At 43.2% G+C, this 27,852-nt stretch overlaps 1 protein-coding gene across 1 annotated transcript; it reads left to right on the top strand.

Moving 5' to 3' along the window:
- On the top strand, window positions 1-26,501 carry KDM4A (lysine demethylase 4A). Its single transcript, XM_061451475.1, has 22 exons — window positions 1-82; window positions 486-638; window positions 766-941; window positions 2,044-2,158; window positions 2,917-3,110; window positions 4,555-4,604; window positions 5,135-5,238; window positions 6,357-6,494; window positions 7,457-7,707; window positions 8,352-8,542; window positions 9,812-10,173; window positions 11,881-12,001; window positions 12,617-12,795; window positions 15,298-15,502; window positions 15,792-15,868; window positions 16,602-16,657; window positions 17,410-17,518; window positions 18,433-18,621; window positions 19,338-19,508; window positions 19,992-20,111; window positions 20,735-20,827; window positions 22,786-26,501. Exons 2-22 carry the CDS (start codon window positions 501-503, stop codon window positions 22,924-22,926), a joined length of 3,180 nt encoding a protein of 1,059 aa, XP_061307459.1. The 5' UTR covers window positions 1-82; window positions 486-500; the 3' UTR covers window positions 22,927-26,501.
- Window positions 26,502-27,852: the final 1,351 nt, after the last annotated feature.

Genomic DNA, 27,852 nt, shown 5'->3' with positions numbered 1-27,852 from the left:
CAGGGCGGGGCCCGGGCAGTGGGGAACGGCCGCGGTGGCGTCGGCGGCCTTGCCGGGCTCATTGGGCGCGTGGCGCGCAGGGGTACGGCGGCTGGGCGCCGGACCGGGGGGAGGGCGGAGGCGGCGGAGAAGAGGGACGCGCTGCTGACGTGAGCACGCGGGGCGGGGACTCGGGCCCCTCCGCTTCGGAACGGGCTCGACCCGGCCGGGGAAAGGGAGGGGGAGGGGCGTCAATCGGTGGCGTTCTCCGCCGTGAGGAAGGAATGGGAGCCCGTAGTCGTGACGGGCGGGTGCCGTCCACCAATGAGGAGACGGGGCTGGTGCGGACCCCGCGGCGATTGGCCAGCGGGCGGAGAGGGCGGGGCTTGCGCCTGCGACGAGGCCCGCCCCGAGAGGAGTGGGGGAGGGGTGCGTGGGGTGACCCGCCCACCCCCCAACCCCCCCTCCTCCGTCCTGCCCGCTCTCTTCTCCCCTCCTCCGTGCAGGGCTGGCCCGGCAACATGGCCTCGGACCTGGAGAGCCTCAACCCCGGCGCTCGGATCATGACCTTCCGCCCCACCATGGAGCAGTTCCGGGACTTCAGCCGGTACATCGCCTACGTGGAGTCGCAGGGCGCCCACCGCGCCGGGCTGGCCAAGGTGCTGACCCCCGGCTCCCCCCGCCACCGGCCTCCCTCCGCCCTTTGTTTACCCCGCAGCGCCGGCGCGGCGGGCGTGCCCGGCCCCGGGTGCCCCGCGATCAGCCGGTGCGCTTTGCTTCCTGCAGATAGTCCCTCCGAAGGAGTGGAAGCCCCGGCGGTGCTACGATGACATCGACGAGCTCGTCATCCCCGCGCCCATCCAGCAGGTAGTGACGGGGCAGTCCGGTCTCTTCACCCAGTACAACATCCAGAAGAAGGCCATGACGGTCCGCGAGTTCCGAAGGATTGCCAACAGCGACAAGTATGGCCGTGCTACGGTGCCACTGCACACATAGTCACTGCGGGGGTTGGTCCTGTTGACCCAGTTCCCCAGGGCCAGGTCCTGGTGCCGCTCGGAGGTGTGAACGTAACGCCCTGAGCGGGTGAGGTGTGCTGGTCAGACCGGCTGCGTGCGCGGGGACCTTTGTCGCTCGTGTCATCTGGTAATGACGAGGGATGCAAAACACCAGCAGAACTTTTTGTTTCTGCTGTGGGTGCCTGTGCGTGTGTCAACATCATCGAAATACTCGGGTGTAATAGCAGCGAAAGGAATGTTCTTGACGTGAAAAAGGAGACAGCAAAAAAGTATTGCTTTAAAAGGAGTTTAAGCAAAACAGCCTATGAAATAACTATTTAGAAATAGCGTTGGAATTACGACCAGCAGTCGGTCTGCTGCACCTTATTTTATCTTGCAAGAGCAGTACACATCAGTTATCTTAGGATTCTGTTTCTCTAATAGAGTAATTTAATGAAAATTACTCTTTTATGCTATATATGTAATTGTCTGGAGTACATATGTATACACATATTAAATAGGTGTCAAGTGTAAACTTGATCCCTCAGTTCTGCAGAAAGAGGCCAATATATAGCTAGCAGGGAATGGAGATCAAGAGCAGGTATTTTGTTGATAAACAGAGTATGCTTGACCAGTTCACCAGCAGGTGAGGCTGAAAATGGTTGTTACACTTACAGTGGCAGAAAACATTGGTTTTGTTGGTTTGGGTTTTTTTTTAAGCTGTTCTTTGTATCATTTCTGGGTTTGATTATGTTCTTCCTTGCTAAGTAGCAACAACCAGAAAATTAAATTGTTCAGACCGAGAGAAGTGCGCAAAGCAAAAATGAAAGCAAGCTGAGAAATGGTGAAAGTAATTTTCTTCCTGATCCTTTGTTCCCAAGTCTCACAGAAACAGAGCTGTGGCTGCTTTCACTGCTTTTCTGGGAGTTAGGGTAGGGGTCTGGCTAATAATCATGCATTGGGTATTTTTATTGTAGCTTTTGCTTCTTTCAGTGGTGAAAACCACTGGTTTAGACTCACCAGTTATCAAACTGCAAAGTCTTTAGTATCTTTGTTGGGGTTTTTTCAGGTACTGCACACCCCGCTACACGGACTTTGAAGACCTTGAACGAAAATACTGGAAGAACCTTACGTTCAACGCCCCTATCTACGGTGCTGATGTTAATGGCACACTTTATGACAAGGTAGGAAAACTCTGTTGGTTTTCAGGTAAAGGTTATCCTTGTGTATCACATTTCAGAAATGCTAATGTAGCATTTGACTCATGACTTTTTCTGAAAGAGATAATGATAGTCTAAACATGAGTTCCAGCTTCTAAAGCAGGCAGAAATGCAGTAAACTTTATGTTTATAATGTACTTTCTATTTAACCCAGATAATCTAGGCTAATAGAGGTCACAATGAACCTTTGTTAGCACTTCAGTATAATATAGTTCAGTTCAAGAAAAGAAAAACTGCTGTTGCCTAAGTGTTGCTTTTATGCTGCTTTGTCCTCAAAGGCTTATGAGCATTGGAAGTGTTGATCAGTGAACATGCAGTGCTTTGGTATCCACTAGTGCATATATTTTTGTGGGACAGCTCTGCAGCCATTGTGTGCTAGGATAATAAACATTATAAAAGGGCATGCATTCTGCTTGCTAGTCTTCTAAGTTATGTTGATTTACTCTTTTAAAAAAGATGTTTGGAATGAAAAGTGTTCAAGAGGTTTCAGACATCGGCTCAAGCTCACGCTGTTCTCTGGTGACTAGTAAACAATCAGTATCTAAGCTAGCATCATGCAGAACTTTTGTTTTACTTGAGCTACCTTGGTTTGAGCTATGCCAGTAGATGATTTGTCTTGTTACGCTGTTTCACAAGTGTCTGATAGCTTTTGTAACTGTCATTTTAGTTGTGTGGTTCCGTACTTCATAATGTACGTTTAACACGAGGCTTCTGTTTTGCAGCATGTAGATGCATGGAATATTGGCAGATTGAACACAATCCTCGATATCGTGGAGAATGAAAGTGGCATCACCATTGAGGGAGTGAATACTCCTTACCTGTATTTTGGCATGTGGAAAACTTCCTTTGCTTGGCATACCGAGGACATGGATCTCTACAGTATTAATTACTTGCATTTTGGGGAACCCAAGTCATGGTAAGATTTTTCTAGGGAAGCTTCTAGGTGTAGAAAAACAATACTGTGAAACATTGGAGTCAGTGTCATGGAGTTCAGAGAGTTGAATTGACTAAAGGAATTGCCATCCCTCCAGTGTTGCACTGCAGTTGTATCTGGTGACAAGAACACTAGAAATTGTAAGAAACTGCAGAGCAGTGCATGTCCTCAGTAGCATTTGTTTGGTTACCTTCTAGAAAGTCCATTTGCTGTCCTGATGTAAAATGTTCCTCAGAATTGTAATATGCAATAGGGCCAGAACTTGGAAAACTTGTTTATGATTTCCTGAGGCTCTAAAATGACCATACAGAGGTAACACACCTGTTGTCATGCAGGCAGTAGGAAAACAGTCAAACAGATTTTGAAATGTAGCTATTTATCACAGATCTAAAAGCAGGCTGGTGGATCTTGCTGAGTGGTTCATCCATGGTCTGAGTTTTCATGACTGTTTGTAGGGGAGGCTCCCAAATTTTTCTGTAGCATGGGTTGCATTTTAAGAGTGAATCATTCCCTTCTGTTCACAAATAAATTTCTCAAGCAACTTAACAATTGTTTCCATGACACTTCTGTTGGAAGCTAGTATTTTTGGCTGCCTTTTAGTACAACTTTGAAGTAAAAAATAATAGCTAGTGCCACGTGACCAGTGAACAAACCAATGCAGTGGCAATTGCATGGGAACATGAAACAATAGTTAGGTCTGATAAACCTGGTGGCTATTGCTTCTTTCACAGTAGTACGTGGAAGAAGTTAGCTTTACGGATACTGTAGTCTGATTTGTTTAAGGAGCTCTATTCTATTTATTTAAGAAGGAGCTAACAAGCACTCCATATTCTAGAGTGAAAGCAAGTTAAGTAGGTGGGTTTATTTACTGTAGTCAAACCAACTAGGAGTTTTGTGGCACCCTTGGAAAGGTGAGTACAGAGAGAGATACAGCCCCAAAGAGCACACCGCAAGTTGTGTGCATGTTAAGGATGTGTCATTGTGTCTTAGTCCTGTTTTGGTCTGAGCAGCTGGAAGAGATGATTCTGTTTTCTCTCCTGGTCTGTGATCCTCCTTGCACTGAGTGTACTAGCGTTTGCACAGCTGTGAGCTGAAATGGATCAGGAAGTGCTCTTCCCTTCCACAATTCATATTTTGGTGTAATTAAATACATAAGACTTTTTACTTCCTTGCCTGCCTAAGCACAAGTCAGCAGAGGAGATGGTCAGCTTTTGGCTCTTGATTTTTCTTGGGAGAGGTAAAAGTCCTTGATACAGTTTTATAGCTTTGTCTCATCAAACTTTGAAAGAGACGGTGTGGAGATGGAAGATCTTTTTCATTATTATTATAGGTAATTCATGCCTCAATGCCCATTTATGATTTCCTGTCTCACTTTGAGATTCTGTCATGTCAGTTGAACTTAACAGACTTGTTCTTATGCCTGCAGGTACTCTATTCCTCCAGAGCATGGGAAGCGACTGGAGAGACTTGCAAAAGGTAATCAGGCAATTCATGACCTGCATTTTGTGGAAGGTGGGATGTACAGCTTCAGTGGGTTTCAGCCTTTTTAGAGTACAGCATGCCTGTAATGTTTGTAAGAGCACAGGCTGGCAGACTGAACTGATAAGTTGCCTTTTAGAATATAGATTATATTATTTCTGAGTGTCTATTTGTGTATACACACAAGAGAAATGTCATATTACAAATAATGCAGTTGTGGGCTGTCTGACCTTTAATGAGAAAATCCTCAACTATTGATGATTAGGAGTGGAAGGTTATAGCCAAGGGAAGAGCCTTCGGCGTGCAGTCTTCCATATGCTCTTTCAGACTAGCATCTGTTAAAGATAAATCTCCAGGACTTGTCCTTTTTCTTCAGGATGCAAGCTAGCACACTTCAAATCAGGTGGTCCATACTTGCAGGCCTAGGGAAAAATACCGTTTAGGCAGTAACCTTTCCTAGAAATTACTGAAAAATTAATTTAATTCACAGCAGAACGGTAACATCTCTCCTTGCCTTTACTTCACAGGTTTCTTTCCAGGAAGTGCCCAAAGCTGTGAAGCATTTCTCCGCCACAAGATGACCCTCATCTCTCCATCTATCTTGAAGAAATACGGCATCCCATTTGATAAGGTGTGGAGAAATAATCATGATTGTACCAGCTCAGTCAAGACATTCATGCAGCCCTGTCTCATCTCTAGCAGCAGTCAAGAGCAGACACTTAGAGAGGAAAACAGGAACAGGGAGGGTATAACACAATCCTTTCCCACTGTGCCACCATTTATCTGGCACTTGGGCCTCAAAGAGTTTGATGTTTGGTTTTTTTTTAACTTAAAACTATACACAACATCCTGTGTTAGATGGGATCAGCTTCACAGCTTAGCTGTGTAGTCAGTGAAGAGAGATTGCTCTTTTTTTGTTTCAGATTTGTCCCCTCCTAAGTTTGCTTGATGTGATCTGCTTCCTCAATAGAAAGTATGGCTTGTTCCCTATTGTGTTTTTTTTTATTACATTAATAATGTTGTAGATGTCCTCACTTTCCGAGGTGATAACCTGCCACCCACTTTCCCCCCCAAGCGCACACATTGAAGATCTAGTCTTTGAGTCCTTACTCAGAAGTACTGTCACACTCGGTCGGTTGTCATGAACCTTGTTAGACAGTGGGGGTCTGTTGAAGGGCAGCAGTGGAAAGCTGATCTAGAGTTGTATTTGAATATGAATAGTGAAAGGAAACAGTAGCAGATTTCCACGTTGTGCATGAGTAGTAATTTTAATTGGCCTTAGATACTGTTCAGCAAAACCTGTAGCTGATACAGACACCTTTATGACCTTCAGATAGCTAATCACAGAGTATTCTCCCTGGCAGTGTTCAAGGCCAGGTTGGACAGAGCCTTTGGTGACATGACCTAGTGTGAGGTGTCTCTGCCCATGGCAGGGGGATTGAAACTAGATGATCTTAAGGTCCTTTCCAACCCAAACTGTTCTATGATTTTGTGCTATTTTGACCAGTCATGTTTTAGTAAAAGACTGTTGAGTGTTGCTTTCCAGTAAGCAGATATTAACATAAGTAGGAGAATGGTAAAGGTAAGTAAGTGCCATATCTGTCCATTGCAGGAAGTAGTTCCAACCATCATCTGTGGGTCGGGGTTTCAGATATACTGCATGTGGCATGCAAGAGCTCCTTTTATTCAGAGACATCAAGTAAACTCTTAAGCTGTGAATAACTGTGTGATGTCTCAACTGTCTTCTAGGTGACACAGGAGGCTGGAGAGTTCATGATAACCTTTCCTTATAGTTATCATGCCGGCTTTAATCATGGTTTTAACTGTGCTGAATCTACCAACTTTGCTACTCTTCGGTGGATCGAGTATGGGAAGCAGTCTGTACTGGTAAGCAGTCTGTACTGTAAGCGGTCTATAGTGGTAGGTGGTCTGTTGCCATCAAGTAGGTTATTGCATACAAATAACCTATTGCGCTGCTGCTCGTTACATCCCCAGTGTTTGTTCTAAGGGAGTGAATTCAGTGCTTTTTCCACTTAAGATGTGATATTTGGTTTCTGATACAGTAACAGTGTTCAGTCAGCATCGTGTTTCATGTCCTTGTTTCAACTATGGATAGCATATAACAGGATTTTTAGCTTTATGTGGATCAAGTGAGGCTTCAAAGAGAGGGAGGGACTGGTTGTCTTACCAAAGATGAAAGGGTATGCTTAGTGGTCAGGACTCACCAGTATTTTGTCTGGTATTTTAACTGTGATTTATTGATTGTTCAGCCTGGAAGTATGCCTTTGGTAACTTAAGTCATTTATCAAAGTAAATGTCTTGGCTGAACCTTTAGACTGGATGGTGTTATATCCCTGTAGAGGTGCCTTATGAACATGCCTTATATTTTCAGAACTTACATTGAAGTTCTAGTTCTAGTACAACTAGTGCTTTGAAGCACTAGTTGTAACCGTGTCCAGATGGGAAGGACCTCTGCTACTCTGAGTAGGCCCAGTTTGTATGGCTCTGATTTCCTCATTAGGGTCTCTGGTTTTGCTGGCTTTTTTTATATGAGCTCATTTTAAAGTAGTCATCTACCAGCAACTCTGTAAATAGGCTGATGAGGGTGAGCTTGCTTTCTTCATTATTGTGATAACATCTGTTCTGTTGGTTTTGCTGGCTTCTCTGCCCAGTTCTTAGTAACTTAATGTACACCCTTTTGATTTGCTGGGAAGGTCTTGAGAGTTCTGAGGCTCAGTTACATGTAACTGTAGGATTCTTTAGTTACGCTCCTGAAAGCAAAATGAGAAGGAGTGCAGAGTAGAATTGTTGAGTATGTGGCCTTACTTGCATATTTTCTGTGATTTAAGTGCTCGTGTCGGAAGGACATGGTGAAGATCTCCATGGATGTGTTTGTGAGGAAGTACCAGCCAGATCGTTACAAGCTTTGGAAAGCCGGGAAGGATGTGACTGTCATTGACCATGCTCTTCCAACCCCAGAGGCAGCAGAGTTCCTTAAAGGGGATCTCATGCAAAGAGTCAAGAATGGGAAACAGTGTGCTGAAGAAATGGAAATAGGAGAGGTGTGTAAAAACGAAGTGGACGAGGATGAGACAAAAAGGTAATGCTTTATGTAGTCCTCTGCTTTTTCATTGGATTATTAGAAATTGGACCCAGCTTAATTGAATATTTGCCATTCTGACAGAACAGCAGCAGTCAGAGTTAGCAATAATCTGTTTCCTGGGAATGGGGTATACTCTTAATTTATTTTTATATTTTTTTACTGTTTGGGTCCCCATTGGTGAGAGTCTGCATTAGACAGGAAATGCACCAGCTTGGAAGGTAGTTCTTCATCTTTGGACAGACATCCAAAGCCTGGATTGGAAGTGTGCATCGTACACTGGGAGGCCAGAAATAAAAGGGAGTGCACTGGGATCATGGGGCAGTGCTTGCTAGCAGATTCCAGTTCTGTCAGTGCTGCAGGCTGCAACATCAATTCCTGGTTACTGAAGGCGGGCAGGCGAATTATCCTACATTTCACAGTTAAATTTTTCAGCCAGTGTTAGTTACTGTTCCTAAAGCTGTCTTTGGTGGTGCTCCTGTAAAGGCAAAGAAAACACTTCAGAATAATTTGGAAACTGTTTGGCTTCCCAGGTGCTGTTTCATAAAGCACCGATCCAAACCAGGCTGTATTTTGTGTAGCCAGGCAGAAATTCAACATGCTTACATGTTCAGTAACCTGACATATGGAATTGTCTTCTGCAGCATCCCCAAGCATCGCATAGGAACAAAAAGGCACAGGGTCTGCCTGGAAGTGCCTCAGGAGGTGAGTGAGAGTGAGGCCTTCCCCAAGGAGGAGCTGAGCTCTGCACAGTGTGAAACAGACATGTCAGAGCCTTGTGAGAAACCTGCGAGTGAAGTTGTGCAGCAGGGTGAACAAAGGGTCAAGCTTCCAGGTAATCATTCCTCAAGCTTTATCCCGGTACAAGGGGACAGGGTATTTTTCTTCAGTGAGTGACGCTGCTAGAGCTGAATCTGGGGCACTCTTTCATGTGATGCTAGTCGGCAGGATGTCATGTCCAAAAACTCAGACACAAGTTTGTCAGGCCAAGGCAAGCACTTCAGAAATTTACTGTCATGAGACCTGAAATATTCCCTTTTGATTTTTCAAGACCAGAGGATGCATCTTGGATGATTTTATGCTGTGCCTGTTAGTCTGATTTGTCTGACATTTCTGCGACTGGCTCGAGTAAATGAAATAACCACAGCTTGAACTATTAGCTTTTGTGGCCTACCTATGGATAACTCCCTAGTGAGAACTATGTAAAACAAATTGCTGGGGGAGAACAAAGGTGTAGGCAGCCATCCTGTGGCTGCTGCATTGATTGACAGACCAGGTGGGTCATGGAGATGTTGCCTTTCAGCTGAACTAAAGCGGACAGGAGGTATTACATGTGACTTGCTTCATAAATAGTATTCCTAGGTTTTGATTTTGCTCTTTTATTTTGCTTGCCTGCATACAGAAGTGTGTTGGATGCCTCAGTAGCCCAGGGTCCTCTGTATTCCTGTTGTGTACTGTGACCTGTTTATGGAAATTGCTTAGTAAAACATATGCAGACTTCCTCATGGTATGGGTCGAGTATGCTGTGTAGATGTTTTATTTGTAATTTTGTAATAAATAGGCTGGAGGAAAAATAATATGGCTTGTAACGGATTGGATTATTCTTGTTTGTAAGGGAGAAGCAAGGGGCCTATGGAACAATGTAGGAACAGGGCAAACATGTCATTCCTCCCTCTGTTACTCTGTTTTCCAGGCCTTCACAGCTTGTATTTCATAACCTTCTGTTGGTTTGTGGGGTTTTATTTTTCTGTTGAGTCTCCCATGAACCCTTGTAACCTCTTACCCACAGCATCATGTAGCCAGGAGTTGAGCTCTTTAGCTACACGGTATAAAGGATCATCTCTGTTTATTTTGAGCTCACTGTCTGCTGTTTTGTTTGATGAACCTCAGTTCTTGTACTGGAAAAGGCAATGAGCAGATGCTTTTATTCTCTCTCTCGCTAAGCCCACCCATGATTTTATAGGTGTTTGAATTAATGACCTACTCTTTATATGACTCAATGTTTCTTTTTTATGTGCAGTAGTTTGCTTTTCTGTTTGGCTTTGTGCAAATGGTCTCTCTGCTGCCCAGACTTTTTCTGAAGTCATTATATCCTTTCTTCTAGATCATGTGGACTCAGCTAAATTTGAAGAACTGAAAACAGTGAATCTTGAGGAGGAGGAAGAGGAAGAACAAGAAGCAGCTGCACTGGATCTCTCCATTTCACATGCTTCAAATTCCACTTCAGTGTTGCCAACTGCAAAGCAGAGTGCAACGCCCAGTGTTCAGTCCAGCTCGCCTGCGTATTCTGGTTCCTCAGACTCTGAATTGACTGATCTGTTGGCAAAACGAACTGTTCCTGGGCCAGCTGGGGTGCTCACAGTCCACAGCTATGCTAAGGGAGATGCCAGTGGATCTGACACTGAGCAGACTTCAGGAAAGAAAGCCAGCGCCACCGCCAGTGTGAGTGAGCAAGAACTGGCAGAGGTATGAATGGCAGGAATACTGAAAGACTGAACTATTTGGTCATGGATTTGCTGTGACAGAACTTCCTATCTGTGCAGATTATCTTTTCATTCCATTGGTGTTTGCATAGCAGGTTGCTTAGGTGTTAATGTGGGTTATAATACCTATGGGGTTTGCTAAAAAAAAAAAAAAAATCAACAAACCAGTCTTACCTCTTCTAGAAAACAATCCTTGCTTTGAGAACTTCTTTGAATTATTTAAGTGCTTTCAGGAAAAGGGTAGCTTGGTGGTTTTGAAACGGGAGTGTTACAGGCTGAGTCAGTTCTTTCTATGGTAATAGACACCTTTTTGTACCTAAAATTAATGTAGTTCAATCCAGCCTTTATTATGACCACATTAAGATGTTTGAGGGGCTTTTTATATAAAATCATCTACATTTATATGTCCCTTAAAATATACAGAACAAAAATTATTGATTGGGAGAATGTAAGCGTTTAAGAACTCCCAGCGAATGTTTCATTAGACACCCAAGAGAAGGCTGTAATACTTAAAATCTTACTTGCTGGTGTCTTTTCAAATTATTTTGTTTTCTTCTTTAAATCTGTGTTTAGAGACTGGGAGTTCAGTAATGATTCTTCAAAATTCAGGAATCACAGAAATGGAACAGCAAAGAGGCAAATCTTTTGATAATTAAGCTGAAATTAAGCAAGAGTTCTGATGGATATTTAAACTAAAGAAATTCTGTTGCTGGTACTGACGTCTCCATTGCATATGCCATACAGGGAAAAGGTGAAATTTTCAAAGGGCATACATGGCTTTTCCCAGTATGGTGTGTTTCAAAACAAATTTTCCGTTAAATGTTAACTGGGAATGCTGATTTCCATTTGAATAAAAGCATTTCTGCTTCTTAGAAGGCTTGTAGCCAGCTCTGTAGGAGATCAGAGGTAATGACTGTTATGCTCTCCTCTGGCTTCTTTTATGAAAAGATTTTAAAAGATGTGAGGTGTGTTTAAGATTTGCTTCTGCTTTCAAAGGAATAACATTAAAAAAAAAAGGAGGCAGGGTGTTCTTACCTACTGAGAGACTTCCTGAGCTGTTAAAATCATGCCCTTTATTGCCTTGCTTGTCAGGTCGGTAGTAATTTTGTCAGTGTGTCACTTGTTTTTTACATATGGGAAGGGGAAATCACTATTGTTGTAGTCTCCTTCCAGTCTTGTCAGTGCAAATAATCAGCAGAGAGGGTGAAAGTTTCATTTGCTTAAAATAAGTCAGTGAGACTTCATTGGCAGCTTGAACTGTACATGGGTTTTATTATTTTATTTTTAAATTTGAGATTTTTTTTTTTTAAGTTTACACAGAGGATTTCTGCAGAATGCATGAGACTTCTTATAGAAGAGAACCATTCAACTTGTCTGTCTTTGGTTTTGCCTTTTACACGATTCTAATATAAACAGACTTGCATAAAATGCTACACTGGAATCCGTGAAAAGTCTCTGTTCTAACGGCTCAGCAGAGGTAGTAAAGCTCTACCTGGTTTTCCATATCAAGAGCTAAGAGCAGTTCTTTCAAAAAGTTAGTTCAGAGCTGAAGTTAGTTTCTCAGAAGTGAAATCATGAAAGCATGTGTACACTTTGTGGAGGTCTCTTTAAGTTCAAAATAAGTTCCTTTTAAAAGTAGTGTCAAAGGGACATGTGCTAATTGAGTGTTGAATTGCTTCTCCTTGTCCAGGCAGCAAAGGAATACATAAGATCACTGAAGGAGAGTAAGAAGTCCAAGGGTCGTCGCCAGCCATTGAGCAAGCTCCCACGCCATCACCCACTCTTGGTTAAGGACTGCATTAGTGATGATGGTAACTAAGCCTTGTGCTCTTTGGGGAACTGTAGCGAGGATCTTAGCTTCTGCTGTGTGAGGTATTCCATTAAGTAATTGGCAGTAACCAGGAGTCAGCAAGGAGTCTGCATCCTACACAAGGATCTTACCTCATTTTTTTTGTGCTCACATCATTAAAATTGTCTCTTGCATGGTGTCTTCTTTCTTTCCTCTTCCATTCTTCAGAGTCACAGCTCTGAAAGGAAGATTAAACTAGTACCAGAGATTTGCATAAGTACACCCATCTTAGAGCATTCTAATAATTGATGTAAATATTAATGATTTAAAACAAACAACACACAAACAAAAAATCCAACAGTACCAGATTCTTTGGCTGACAGCCTTAGTCTTGATTTGGAGCTGGTGCTGTTCTCACAGTAAGCCTATCTTATGTCTGTACGGTTGCTGTGTTCGTAGAAGCCTCTTAAAAAGGATAAAAAGGAGACCAAGCTACTGGTTCCCGTCACGCTTCTGTCAGTTTGATTTCTGTCAGTCTTTCATCTCCATTCATAACTTTGCGTTATTTAGTTTCATTTGGAAGAAGGGTATCTATGAAAGTACACATAATCACTGAGTTATTGATCTCTTATCACAGAGGCATCGGAGCAGCTAACTCCTGAAGAAGAGGCTGAGGAGACAGAAGCATGGGCCAAGCCACTTAGCCAGCTGTGGCAGAATCGGCCACCAAATTTTGAGGCTGAAAAAGAATACAATCGGATCATGGCTCAGCAGTCTCCCCACTGTGCTGTTTGTATGCTCTTCCAGACCTACCAGGTATATAGACCAAGTCTGTTAGTGTTACCATGGGGATAACTGGAGAGGTTGCTGCTGTGGTGCATAGTTTTAAAACCATCATTTTGCGTATTTCCAGTTAACAAAAGCTGTATCAGTGTTGCAGTCTTCCCAAGGAATTGTTCCAGGAGAGCACAGTTGGGAACCTCGCAACACCTGTGAGGGCCTGTTTGTGGGTTCCCAGAAGCTTGCTCAGCTGTTCAGCAGAAGCTTTTGTCTGTGGCTTTTGCTTGAGCCACTGAATGGAGCTCAAATGTTGCTTCAACTGACAATAAAATCCCATTTCTCTTTTCCAGACTTTCAGTTCTACACTTAAAAACAACACTTTAACTCCACTCATATTACATGGTCTCTGGGGAGCTGGCAAGAAAGAGAACCTTTTACTTAAAAGGATTTAGGGTTGTGTTTGTGGATAGAAAGCTGTCTCGGAGTATATCTGGCAAGTGGAAATGGGCTTTAACAAAGTGCAGCTGTAGCAATGCATAGCTTGGGGTTGGTTGCAGAACCTCTTTGTCATGTTGATTGAATGCTTAGGCAGGAGTCCCATACTGAATTTTTTGGTGTGCCTCAGCTTGTAAGGTAGCTTGAATAGTTATCTGATTGTGTGTTAGACCTGCAATTTAGAGATACTTTTCCCTTTCTATATGCTAAAAATATTTGATTCATCTGAGATTGCTGTGATGGCACTAGAAATATGTTCACCACAGTTTTGGTGAGGGTTTCTATTGTGTATAGTTCCTAATTTCCATAAAACCCATAAACCATAGTTTCAGTTCAATCTTGCTGTTTCTGTCTGAGGGTAGATTCTTGTCAGAAGCTGCATAGTACCTGGGGATTTCACTAGTGCTGACAGTGTATAAAGTTAACAGTTTGTCAACAGTTTAAGTTCTGTGAGTTTCTTTTTTCCGTTCTAGATGCTGTTAAGCAGAAAACTCTAGCTGCAGGTTTCCAAATGTCTGTCCGCACCATGCAGTGAAGCAGAAACACTTCCGAGTTTTGAGCTGTGGTTAGGTTCTTCGTTCCAACTTCAGAACGTCTATTGCAAGCCTGGGAACTCACTTCAGTTACCCATTCAAATAAAAAATCAGCACAAAATGCCAGGCAAATACTCAGTTTTCCTTTGTGAAGAAGAAAAGTATCTAGCTGCTTGGTGGGGAAAAGAACGTTCCATTTTCTTCAACTTTGTTACAGATTTCCTTTGGTCATCTTCATTAGGCATTGTAGTGATAGGACACAGGGTAATGGGTTAAAACTTCAACAGGGGAAGTTTAGATTGGATATAAGGAGGTAGTTCTTTACTGTGAGGGTGGTGAGGCACTGGAATGGGTTTCCCAGGGAAGTTGGGTTGCCCAGTGAATGCTCCATCCCTGGCAGTGTTCAAGGCCAGGTTGGACAGAGCCTTGGGTGACATGGTTTAGTGTGAGTTGTCCCTGCCCATGCAGGGGGGTTGGAACTGGATGATCTTAAGGTCCTTTTCAACCCTAACTATTCTATGATTCTATGATTTAGTCTTTTGCTTGACATGCAGTGTTCAATCAATAAGTTTTACAGAATCTGAATAAACAAGACTTGTTGAAAACATGTCAGTTTCCTTCCAACTGTGATCCTTAGCTGGACTTTCTTTCCTATCTTTTGATGCACTGTAGGAGGGACAGTGCAGCTTCATTCTGTTGCTGCAATTTCTGCTAATAATATTTTTAAAAGATCAAGCAAACTACTTCGTGGTGGCCTATGAGGTACAAAAGATGATATGAAACTTTTCTTCAAAGAGAAAGATTAATTTCTTTTTAACTGTTAAGAATGGTAACTTTAATGTGTCGTGGTTTAATGTCGTGGAGCATACCTGTGTAAACTTTGCGTGTAATTGCTGTTTGGTTTTGCATTGGTTTAGATGAACAGATTCCAAAAGATTAGCCTGAAAGTCTCCCGAGCTTTAACTGGGAAACTACATTTTTAGTCTGCTGCTTATTTCCCAGGAACAAATTAGTTTGAAAGCCCATTAGACTTGTTTAGAGCTATGCTAGTTAAAAATTACAGGGATTGCAGTAGATACCTATTTGTGTGATCATAATCCTCCCATACTGAGGTAAGATAAATGTACAGTGTCGGATAGCAGTGTTGGTATCCTCTGTATTAAGGGGTGGGGGAATGCAGCAGAGGAGTTGAGCATAGAACATGAGGTGGGCTTGGTGTTTCTATCTCTTCTGTCAGAAGAGATGCAGTTTGATCTTGTTGCTCTTTAGAGGGATACAGTTCAGAACTTACGTTTTAGCCATTTTGGCAGAAAATAATTTCATTCTGAAGCTGCAGTGTCTGAGGATTTTATAAACTTAACTATATTTTCACCTAACCTACTAACTCTTTAATCTTTCAGCACCTTTATTCTTTCTTTAAACTGGATATATGTATGGAATAATGGGTGAGTAAAGATGATGTGAAACAGTTTTACTTGTAAAACTGAAATTCCTTGTCCATCTGTTACAGGCAGAGTGTGGAGGCAACAGTCAAAGCTCTGGAGTTACTCCAGCTGCAGTGGATGGGAAGATCCGAACCAAACCCCTGATTCCTGAGATGTGCTTTACTGCAACTGGCTGCAGCACTGACCTCAATCTTTCAACCCCCTACTTAGAGGAAGATGGAACCAGCATACTCATCACCTGCAGGAACTGCCATGTCTGTGTTCATGCGAGTGAGTGCATCCAGACCTGATCCTTAACTCTAGTGTTCTCTGTAGTAAGTCTGTCCACATAGCAAGCCTCTACCAGTATATGTAATGTACAAGTAGACTAACTTCAGCCCTTTTCTGAATGGTATGTATTCGAGTGCTGGCCATTGAAATACAGAGTTAGCTGCATGGATAACTTCAAATATCTGTATCACCCTGAGGCTCATTGATTTTAATTCCTGCTTTACATCTTGGTCCTAGGGGAATGGGTCTGAGTTTAGGTAACCTCCTGACTGAGATATGTCTGGTTTAGGTTGTTATGGTGTATCCCCTGACAAGGCCACTGAAGACTGGATGTGCTCCAGATGTACAGAAAATGCCTTAGAAGAGGTAAAGTTTCTCCTAAGATTCTTACAGATGGAGCCTGTCATATCTGGGAACCTGGTTACAAAGTTCATTTCCATAGTGGTGTTGGTTTGGGATTATTTTGTTCTCTCCTGTGGATAGAAGGCAATTCAGAAAATGTTTGGGAGTCAGTCTGTTGCATTTTGGTGCTTTTTAAGCTGTAACAGTATATCCTTTTAAGTAGTGCAAAGCTGCTGAGCTCACTTGGGTCTTGGGAAGATGTTCTGCATGAGTGAGGCAATTAGCTCCATTGTCTGTCTTAATTTATGGTAGCTACTATTTCTAAAACAGTAACTTCTGTTAATAACTGGGGAGGTGTGTGCGTATGAAGAAAACAAGAAGAGCGGGATTCCGTCAGAAAGCTCTAGATCAGCAGAACAGGTTAAACTTTCAAACTGTCTTTGCTCATGGCTTTCCAGATCCTTTTACACATCCTCAAAGGAGATAGGATATTACAGTTGTAAAAGGAATCTGTAACAAGCAAGTTAAACAAGTCTTCAGTGGTAGTTCTACTTGCTTTCACAGACTTGGAGTCTATATTTGTTGCCCTAAAGGCAGCAGCTTTTGAGAGCTAAAGGGTTGATCTGCACAAGGGAGTTCTCTTCTGACACTGAAACTATTGTCTTCTTCTGGGTATGCGTTTTGAGGGGGAAGTTCTGAAGCAAGTGTACTGCTCTGGACTTCACTCTTACAGCTAATGCTTTCTTCCTCATGCCAGGACTGCTGTTTGTGTTCATTACGAGGAGGAGCACTGCAGAGAGCCAATGATGACAAGTGAGTTTTCCAGATTTTTTGATCTTAAGGGAGAGACTCAATTCCTAAGTAGGTGAGGGTAAGCTAGTAAAAGCCAGTGTCTGCATTTGATGTAACGCCACCTTTCATATTCTGTGTTACATGATAATATAATATCATATATTAGGTGATAAAGTGTGTTTGTTGCATTCACACACAGCAATCTTTGTCTCTTCAGGTAGTGCCATACTAATGCTTTTGGTTGCTTAGCATTTTATAGCACAGAGGTGTAATGTGCAGAGGTGTAAATGTACCACATAAAAATGAGGTTTCTGATGAGATGACATCTTTCAGTACCTTCTCACAAAGGATTTTGGTTACTCCATGTAATGTGCTGTGGCTATGGAGACGAATTACAACCATTGCTTTAAGTAGAACAGCATACTGAAATTCAGTCTACTTCTGCAGCAGGTATACTGCATACAGCTGCCTGTTCTGTGTTGTCCTATCAGGCAGGCTTTTATAATGCAGGCATTCAACCAGCCCTAGCCAAACTGAATTGTTCTCCTGTTAGCCTGTTAGTAGTACAATGGAAGTGTGAAGAAGTCTTGGGTTTGCCCCACATGTGCCCAGTTACTAGCAGTAGGAAGGAAGATTACACTGCTGCTTCTCAGAGGCTATTTATTCTGATTTATGTGGCAAACTTCAACAGACCTGTATTTACTTAAGCTCCAGAACATCCTCTGTCTGCCTAATGCATATTAATTTCTTTTTCCCCTCTCCTGTCCTGACAGATGGGTTCATGTGATGTGTGCTGTAGCTGTACTGGAGGCAAAATTTGTGAACATTGCCGAGCGGAGTCCTGTAGATGTTGGCAAAATTCCCCTGCAACGTTTCAGACTGGTAAGGATGTGCTTCACTGGTGGGGTTTCAGAGTGTCTCTCCAGTCTGTTCAGAATCTGGAAGACTTTTGCTCATCCCTGCAAACCCAAAGTCATCTCTCCAGACTGAACAGTTTGATCTGCACTGTTCTTTGTGTGGGGGAATAGCAATTGTCCCTGTTGCCATTTCTTGATTCTTTCCCTGTTTTAGTATATATTTATTTGGATAAGAAGCCGGTAAGGGGGCACCGTTTTCAGTATGTGGCAAATGACATTTATGCAGTGTTACAATGGTGATTTTTGTTGTTGTTACTTTTAGAATCCCTAGTATGTAGCTTGCTTTATTATTGATTGCTATTGAGCATTGAAGTGCTTCAGGATATGCGAGGCATTTGTGTAATGGGTGAATATCTTCTGCAACAAAGCAGCTGTAATTAACTCTTCTAACAGCTCACTTAGAGGGGAAAAATATTTTAACTGCTTTGCATATGCTAATACATTACAGATAACATTCTTTTCCTACAATAGCCCATCAGGCGTGACCCAGGAGTAGTTGGGCCACTAGTGGTAGTGACGGAATTTTAACTGTTAATTCTCTGGTCTTTGCCCATTATTGTAATCTTGTTGTTTGTCTTTCTAAACTTTAGCCAGGTGCTGAAAGGCCCTGTTGACTTCAGAGCATTATAGGATGATTTAATCAAAGATCTCCCATTGCTAGCATCCTTCGGTTGCATGCTTTGTGCATGTTGAGCAGCAGGCATTTAATGTACATTGGTTTTGGCTATGGGTTTACTTTATGAATTATTGCCTTGTCATAAGCTAGAACTGGTAGCCTTCTGCTGCTTTTTAATCAGAAAGTAGCAGTGCTCTCACAGGACCAGCTAGCCATTTGTGTGGAGTAAAAGCTAGTTTAAACCTCTAGTTTCCTGTCCACAGAAATGCATCTTCTGCAAGAAACGAAGAAAGAGAATTGCAGGTTGCTGTGTACAGTGCTCACATGGTCGGTGTCCCACATCCTTTCATGTCAGCTGTGCCCAAGCAGCAGGAGTCATGATGCAGCCTGATGACTGGCCATTTGTTGTCTTCATTACCTGCTTCAGGCATAAGATTCCATCTCAGTCAGAGGTGGGTAGATGGATGATTCCCTGGAATTTGAACTGCAGGATCTTGGAGGGACTGAAAAGTTTTAGATTGTGGGATTGATTCTTTCAATTCTTCATTGAAGGCTGTCTCACAATGTTCAGTGTAATCTAACTGGTGTTGGATTCTGATCTCAACCTTGCTGCTGCTCTGAGTGACCTTAGTGAGATCTTTTATTCTATTTTGGTTTGCCGCCCAGAAGCATTCAGAGCATTACATCCCTCCTGTGGTTGTTGTAATGAGAAATAATAGCGCTTTTTATATGTTAATATAAAATACATGGTGTTAACAGCTGTGATGTTAGGAGTTAATGCTGGGACTCCAGCAGGCTGCATCAGTGGTCATTGAATTTCTTAAGTGATTGATTAGTTTATAAAGTTTTCATGTAGCTATTTTAGTTATCAAAACCACAACAATCTATTAGAGAATATTTACTGTAAAGGCCTTGCATTGCTCTGAAGAATGATAGCTTAATTTACTAAGTAACTTAAAGGACAGCAGCATCTAACAGATCAGGCTTTAAGCATGTGAAAGTCCACAGGCAGAACTTTTCTAAAAGTGCTGCTGATAGTATCTTGAGTAGAGTTACTCATCCTGAACTGAATTTTGCTTCCTTGTCTGCCAGCACTGGAGCTGTGGTCCTCAACTCATTCTTTATGGAGTCATTGTGTAAAAAATTCCTTTTTTTTTTCTCTTCTCAGCGAGCTAAGGCTGCACTCCAGGATCTGTCACCTGGACAGATAGTCATCAGCAAGCACAAGAATGGTCGCTTCTATCAATGTGAAGTGGTCAGCCTTGCAAAGGAGATTTTCTACGAAGTTAACTTTGATGATGGTTCATTCAGCGACAACCTGTATCCAGAGGACATTGTGGTATGTCGTGCAGTGGGAGTCTGGCTCCAGTAGAGGGCACATGACGCGAGGCAATTCTTGCTGCTACAGAGGAGATACACCAGGGCATTTGGTAACTGTTCCAACCCTAGGTTGGACTGTGGCTGAGATGTGCTGCAAGATGTCGTTAATGAGTCTAAACTGAGGACACATAGGAACAGGTGTAACAGGGAGTGCAGCTCATCTCTGGCTACTTAGCAGTGGTAGGTCTGAAAGAAGACTTGCTGATACTTGTATACCATTCTTGCATGAAGTACATTGAAGCTGGGCCCACTGTTGGGATTTAAAGATGGATGATATGCATGGATGTGTCTCAGCCTAGTTCTTCATCCCTAAAATAGAGTAATTGTTGGGGTGGTGTGCACTGTGACTGGGATGGACTCCCTGGGGGATTGCTGAATCTTCACATAAGGAAGCTGCTTACCCTACTCCTTGTCTCTCCCACCTTTCTCATTCATGCTGTAGAGTCGAGACTGTCTTCAGTTAGGTCCCCCTGCTGAAGGGGAAGTTGTACAGGTGAGATGGACAGATGGACAAGTTTACGGAGCCAAGTTTGTTGCATCACATGCCATCCAGATGTACCAGGTACAGAACTGAAGCCGTTTATGATAACGGGGCTGTTCTTAAAGCCAGCAGAGCTATGGGAGAGTCACACGTAAACACTTCAGGGGAAGTTACTCAGTGTTGTCAGCAATGCCAGATGCTGGTAACAGTCACTGGTGTTGAAAGCAAAGTTGGTTGCTTGTAGCTCTACTCCTGTCTGGCTACCTACATGAAAGTGTCAGCTTCTGAAAAATTCCTGGTCTGTAATTCTTCTGCAAATTCTGTTCCTATAGGTTAAACTACCTAAAATAAGTTTGGGTTTGCTTTTCTCTATTCAGTAAGTGCATCATGCCTTACACACTTCCAAAAGGTGCAAGGTTCAGGCCCTATTAAAGTGACCAGCCAGGCTGTCTTGTCAGGTTGTCAGGTATTACAAGAATATGCCAAAACTTCCTGGGCTGCTTTATTTGTCATGGGATTGGTGAGGTTCTGGTTCAAGTCTGTTGGCAGTGTGCATACCTACACATGTATCTTATAAAATTCAAGTGGTAGAAGATTATTTCATGGGAGCCCTCTGTGGGGAGCAGAAGGCAAGTTCTGGGTAGCTTTGGGAGGGTTCTAACTTCTGAGACTTCTGGAAGAACAACTTCTGTTTTTTCTTCCAGGTGGAATTTGAAGATGGGTCACAGCTGATGGTGAAAAGGGATGATGTATATACTCTTGACGAGGAACTTCCTAAGAGAGTGAAGTCAAGGCTGGTAGGTAAACAGGGTACAGACTTCTACTAAAGAAGCTCATGTAACTTAGAATCATAGAATAGTTAGGGTTGGAAAGGACCTTAAGATCATCAAGTTCCAACCCCCCTGCCGTGGGCAGGGACACCTCACACTAAACCATATCACCCAAGGCTTCGTCCTGCCTGGTCTTGAAGGCTGCCAGGGATGGAGCATTCACAGCCTCCCTGGGCAAACTTCATTTGTCCTTGGACAGCAAGCTGAGAGCATGGCAGCAACAGATTACAATCTCCTGCTCTCAGTTGTTATGAAACTTGGTTGATCAGGCTACAGAAGAAAGCTCTCACTCTGGAGTGACTTTAATTCTCCGTCTGCAGTGATGGGAGCTTATAGTTAGTGTTTGGGACAGCACTTTGACACCCTTTCATGCCTGTATTTGTAAGTCTCATTGTCTACTCCCATTACAAAGAATGGCCAAGCTCCTTCCCTTATGCTTTGTTTGGAAAAGCTCCTGATAGGGTGGCATTAAGAGAGCTGGGCACCTTAAAATTGTAAAATAATTCAGGTGGGAAAGGAGCTCTGCAGGCCTCTGTCCAGTCACCTGTTCCAAGCAGGGGTAACTTTGAAGTCAGATAAGGTTGCTCAGGTCTCCAGTCAGGTTTTGATTATCTCCAAGGATGGAGATCCCACAGCCCCTCTGGGATCTGTTCTGTTGCTTTATGCTTCCTGCTATAAAATACCTAACTATGGACACCATGCTAGGGTATCTTGCTTTACAGCATGATCATGCATACCTTAATGCAGAATCTGTTAAAGGTTAAGGGAAGAACCATAGAATAGTTAGGGTTGGAAAGGACCTTAAGATCATCTAGTTCCAACCCCCTGCCACGGGCAGGGACACCTCACACTAAACCATCTCACCCAAGGCTCTGTCCAACCTGGCCTTGAACACCACCAGGGATGGAGCATTCACAACTTCCCTGGGCAACCCATTCCAGTGCCTCACCACCCTCACAGTGAAGAACTTCTTCCTTATATCCAATCTAAACTTCCCCTGTTTAAATTTTAACCCATTACCCCTTGTCCTATCACTACAGTCCCTAATGAAGAGTCCCTCCCCAGCATCCCTGTAGCCCCCCTTCAGATACTGGAAGGCTGCTTTGAGGTCTCCACGCAGCCTTCTCTTCTCCAGGCTCAACAGCCCCAACTTTCTCAGCCTGTCTTAATACAGGAGGTGCTCCAGTCCCCTGATCATCCTCATGGCCCTCATCTGGACTTGTTCCAACAGTTCCATGTCCTTTTTATGTTAAGGACACCAGAACTGCACACAATACTCCAGGTGAGGTCTCATGAGAGCAGAGTAAAGGGGCAGGATCATCCCCTTCCACCTGCTGGTCGTGCTCCTTTTTGATGCAGCCCAGGATACAGTTGGCTTTCTGGGCTGCGAGTGCACACTGAAGCTGGCTCATGTTCATTTTCTCCTCAGCCAGCACCCCCCAAGTCCTTCTCCGCAGGGCTGCTCTGAATGTCTACTCTGCCCAACCTGTAGCTGTGCCTGGGGTTGCTCCAACCCAGGTGTAGGACCCTGCACTTGGCATGGAAAGTATCATAGATAAACCCTGTGACCAGGTGTTTAGACACGCCTGCCCCATAAGGCACAAAATGTCCTAGACTGCTTGAAAGTTAAAACAGATGAGTGTGTTCATTCTTTCAAGAGACTGCTTGTGAACTTAAATTAGCTGCTCAGTTAAATTTGAAACCTGGGATTCTTTAGATCTCTGATTACAGTTTATTTAAACTTATCCCCAGACTTTTCGGTTTGGTTTCTTAAATATTTTTCTCCTTGTGTTTGGTCAGTTTTTGAAGAAGGCTGAATGTTCCCAAGTGTCCTGACTTGGTTCTTCCTTACATGCAGTAGGCAGATGTGGAGGCAGAAATTTGACCTGTGTTCTAGTGACTAATTCTGCTTTTTGTCTCTTTAGTCAATAGCTTCAGATATGCGCTTCACAGAGATCTTTGCAGAGAAGGAGGTCAGACAAGAGAGGAAGAGACAGAGAGTGATCAATTCACGCTACCGTGAAGATTACATTGAACCTGCATTGTACCGGGCCATCATGGAGTAAGCGCTTCCTGTGGCAGAGGAAGAAGATTCTCGCCTCTCCCAAGGATTTAAACGTTCCAGTACAACAGGCCATATTTGGATGCTTTGAATCCAGGGGGTTTTGTTGTTGAGTTTGGTTTTTTTTGTTTGTTTGTTTGTTTTTTTGTAAGGAAGCTAAAAAGCTGATGCTGTGCAGTAGCTGGAAGGCAGCTGTTGGATAGTGAAACAGATCCCATTTGCTGAATCTGATGCCTGCAGACTCTTGGTCTGAAGTTGGGTCCTTACTGAATAAGCCAGCTTTGGGGGTGTTGCTTTCATCTCGTCAAGCAGCCTTGCTTTTTTTATTAGAGACAATTTTGAGAGGTGGCAAACTCTTTTGGGAGTTATAGCCAGGAATCTTGGCAGCTGCAGAATAGTACAGTTTATTGTTTTAATTGAATAATGTTCCTGTATTTTGGGAGTCTCCCTGGTGACCACACCTGGGCTTGAGCAGGCAGTATTACTGGTGCTTGAAATTGAACCTTTTTTTATATTTATATCCCATCTTTTTGTCACAAGCAGCTTCAGTCTCTTCTTTCTCAGCACCTCCTTTCTGAGGTAGGCTGGTCAGATCCAAGCAAATAGGAGGTGCTTGTGTGAACAGGTGAAATGTGAAATTGAATCCTACAGGACAAATTATTTAACCCTCCATTTAATTTTTTATTCTGATGCTTCTTTTGACTTACTCAATCTTAAGTTTACTTGTAATAGTATGTGCCTCAGAATCAGTGAAATCTGTCTGGAGCCCTGCACGGTGCAGCCTTCTAACAAGAACAGGCATTCAGCTCCCAATAGACATTCAGCTCCCAAAGAGTGAGTTTTAAATTTCTCCCTGTCCCCTCTAGGGCAATAGTGACCAAAGGGGCAGAGTCCTAACTCTCCCTTCTTGAAATCCAAGCATCACAGTATTGGTGATGACAGGGCAGTGGTATCTGAAGCAGTGCAGTACCTCTTGTGTGGCAGCGCTGTCTGTCTTGTGGCTGCAGGCTTTTGCTTGCAATAGCTAATACTGGGTCTGGGACACATAAAGCATGCACTGAACTGTATGTATTACTGAAGGGCTGTGCAGTGCTCTTCTGAAGCAGGAGTGCTTCTGTGTTCCTGCCTGGCAAAGGTTACCACATGTTTTTATAGAGTGTTAGTAGGGCACATCTCAGTTGTGTTGGAAAGAACTTGCTACCCCAGCAATTGGAAGCTGAGTTAAGCTGGGTAGTAGGTGTACCTGGAAGATGAGCCAACTTGCTCCTAGTAATTTAAGCATTAACACACCACAATAGGAGCTCTGTAAATGCATGTTCCTTTCCCATTCTGTAGGAAAGGGATTTTAGGCTGTGGAGCAGATTGGCCACCTTCTTTTTGCATGGAAAGATGGGTTGACTTTTCCTGCTGGAGAAAACTACGGTTATGTGTTCTCCAGAAACAGTTCAAGAGGAGAATTTTCTAGTGAAACAGACCTAACGCATCCCTGCTTCTATAGGGACATGGCAATGTGTCTGCAAAGTCTGGATTTGTAACTTGTTTCCTTTTGTTACATAGGAACGCTATAAACCAAACTCTTCCGAAACCCCGGTGCATCGATTTGTGATTAGCAATAAAATGTAGTATTGTGTAGTGATACAACTCTTGATCAGAAAAGAAATAAACTACAGCTTTTATAAAGAAAAATCTTACTTAGCCCTACATTTTTATAGGGTCAGGAGGCTGATACGAGTAGCAAAGATTTGCACAACCACTGTTTTGCATAGAGGTATTCTGTCCCATTTTTGTGGTGAAATACCTTGTTCATCAGTATTGGAAGGCTTAAGCAGATTCTGAAAGGAGATAGCAGCTTTCCTTTATGGCTTTTTTTTCTTTTTCCCATGTCCACAACTCCTGGTCTCAGGGTATTAAATAGTTTTCTGATGAAGGGGATAGTTGGTTTGATAAAACTAGAATCTCAAGACCAGAGTCTAGTAGCTGCAGTTACTCTGGTCTAGGCAATGGGAACGAAATTGCACTTTGATGTCTTAGCTTGTACATAAGCCTCTGTGAAGTGATGTGTTGTGAGCATGGAGAAGAGCTGGCAGAGCCTTAAACTTTCCTCTGTTCTGTCAGAGTTCAGTTGGTATTAACTTTTCATAGGCTGAACAATACCTGTATAATACCAAAAAACACACTCTTTGTATCATCTGCCATTCTCTCTCTGGAGAAAAGGCATCTGTGTTCAGGCTTTCTTCCCAAACTGCCATATAACTTAAATGCACCTTTTAGGTGCCATGTGCTACCTGTGCTGCAAACGCTTGGCTCAGCAGCTTCATCCTAAAAAAATAACAGCTGGATTTGTTTGGAGTGCTGTTGTTCAGCTGCAGCAGGTTTTGCCATCCACCTCGTAACAGTATTGTGTGACTCTGAAGAGCTCCTTTGTCTGGTATTTGTTCTAGAAGAGGAGCTTTGTTATGCTGCATTTTCTGTGGGCTCCAGATCTGCTCTTGTCAGTTGGCTGCACTGTGTTGGAAACTGCTGCCATCCTGCTCTCCCGAGACAAAGGGCCTTCCCAGTTTTCCCATCAGTTCTTGTGCTGCACCGTTCAAATGTGAGCATACTTTACCTACTGCAGTGATTGAACTGCATTTTTGCTTCTCCATGAACTTACAGTTGGTGCCCCTGATGTTTGAGGGGTGTGTGTTATTTGACTTGGCAAAAACAATTGGTTTTATGGCTTGAGGTATAACAGGTAGCAATAAAAGCTCTGTACAGAGCAGCTGTCTCAAAGGTACACGTGCTTTCCATTACCTGTACTTTGATCTTGATTGTTAATAATTTTCTCAAGTGGTTTGTTTTGTTTTGGCAGTGTGTTTATCCCCGTTACAGCATCATTCCAGTGTGGGCAAAGTGCTGCCAGAGTGTCAGCTAGGTGGGTGCTTCTTGAATGTGTTCAGTAGGAAATCATACTCACTATACCCCACAGGAGCTCTGGTGGCCCTTCGTTAGGTCCATTGTAGGTGATGCTGCAGGCAGTTGACCTTCTCACTTCACTTTTCAAGAAGCTTCTGTTTGTGAGTGGTTCAAGTTGGACCCATAAAAAGCATTTTTAGTATAAACAAATAGCAGCTTGCCCTTAATTCAAGATGAACTTGGCAAGCTAGTGATTACTTTTCATAATGTTGAAGAAGGTGACTGTATTCTTTGTGGAGTGCCTGATTGCAGTCATGTTTCTGCTTGTGGGTGGACTTCTAGGAGACCTTTCTCCATCAGCAGACCCCTCAGATGACTGGAGACAGTGCTGTCAGTAGCAGGACCCACTCTCCTCACTCCTTCTCTGGCTTCCCAGTGTTTTGAGCTGGGTTGAATTGATTCTGCACTGTTTGAGGAGCACAGCCGCATATCCCAAGGTTTCCAATTCCCATATCCCAAGGTTTCTCTATTCTTCTGTTCTCTTATTGGGCTCCTGTTGTCTGACATGTCTGCAGTTGTGCTTGTTTCTTTTTTGATGCAAACATGGGATGAAGTCAAGACTCGATTAGCCTGTGTGTTGTTTTCAGTTTGATGGAGTAATAAATTTAAATTCCAAATGGACAATTTGTAAACTAATTTAAGAACTATAGCAATGTAACTTGGAAATTCTCATCATGCTTCTAATTTTTCTATCAGCACTGTTCCTTTCTAATACTCATCTTCTTAACATTTATCCAGTGAGTTCTCGGGTGTCTTTCAGCGATTCTAAGTGGAGTTCTGTTATCTAAGGACTTCGTCCAGCGTGGCTATTCAACTAGAGCAGGGACAGAGCCACAAAGTCATCCCTTCTCATTGAAGTACAGACCTGAGACATCTGCAGTAAGAGCTGAGTTGCCTTAGGTTCCCTTTGTAGCTGAGAGTGGCAGTGCCAGAAGAGGAGTCATCAGAAAAATCTTACCTGGCTGCAGAGTCAAACAGTTCTCTTCTTTACTTTGGTGTTGACTCTTGGATTTCACAGTGCTGGTTAAGACTTGCTGAACTGGCAGTCAGGGAAAGGAGAGTTTTCTACTTTAGCTCAGGGATTTTTGTTACTGATCCACCAAATGACCTTCACTAAATTGCTTATTCACTGTAGTATTATTCCAGCCCCTATCTTTGGAACCTACAGGGCCAGGTATTCCTGGAGTATCTTTTGTAGTTTGGGACAATGTTAAAGTCTCCTTTTCCCTAACAAATCTGTAGACATTGCACATAACCTTTAAATGTGTGTATTTAGGTTAAAGCATATGGTATTTTAGTTTCAACATGAACAATTTGGAGTATTGCTAAAAGTCAAAAGAAGCCTTTTTCTTCTTTTCCCATAATCATTCTTCTTTGCATTGCTGTTAGAGCTGTTCAGCAGCTTCAGATGAATGAAGAGTGCAGCACATCGGGGGGGTGAGTGTGTTGTTGCTTGGTTCCAGTAGTGAGCAGAGCTGAGGGTGTGTATCAGAGGTTTCCTTGCACCTCACCAGAATGGTCTACAGAGGAATGGGAAACACTCACCTGATTGCTGTCTTTGGAGAAACCTGTGGCAGATCCACACGGAGACGTTGCCACAGCCTTGCTGCAGCGTGAGTAATGTGAGGATGCTGAAGTGAAAACTGTTCTGACAGCACCTAGGGAGCAAGGGAAATGTGTGGGAAGGTACTGGAAAAAGATTATAATGGAGTAGTATGTGTGTTAATTTCTAGCCAAAACTGAGTGAAGGTAGGAGAGCATGAACAGAGATGTCCTTGGCCTGTAATTCTGTGTATAAGGGAAGTTCTCACTTCTATGAACAGTTCTAGTGGGGACGTAGTCTCATGGAAGTCACTGCCTGGTGTACCCAGTGTGAGCCACTTACGCTGCGAGAGGGCACAGCCAGCACTCCAGGAACTGGGATGCTCTCGTCTTTAACACCACTGCTGGCTGAAGGAATTGCTGCCTCCTCACA

The sequence above is a fragment of the Pezoporus flaviventris genome, unplaced genomic scaffold, assembly GCF_033815535.1.
Source record: "Pezoporus flaviventris isolate CSIRO_AGI_PZ_B2104156 unplaced genomic scaffold, CSIRO_AGI_Pfla_v1 ptg000013l, whole genome shotgun sequence".
Taxonomy (NCBI): Eukaryota; Metazoa; Chordata; class Aves; order Psittaciformes; family Psittacidae; genus Pezoporus; species Pezoporus flaviventris.
This window is presented reverse-complemented; position numbering and strand designations above follow the sequence as displayed.

Excerpts from the sequence above, each read along its gene's own strand:
- KDM4A (XM_061451475.1), top strand. The coding sequence starts at position 501 with ATGGCCTCGGACCTGGAGAGCCTCAACCCCGGCGCTCGGATCATGACC. Across the intron at positions 12,796-15,297 it reads TGCTCTTCCAGACCTACCAG|GCAGAGTGTGGAGGCAACAG; the intron begins GTATATAGACCA and ends CATCTGTTACAG. Across the intron at positions 17,519-18,432 it reads CCCTGCAACGTTTCAGACTG|AAATGCATCTTCTGCAAGAA; the intron begins GTAAGGATGTGC and ends TCCTGTCCACAG.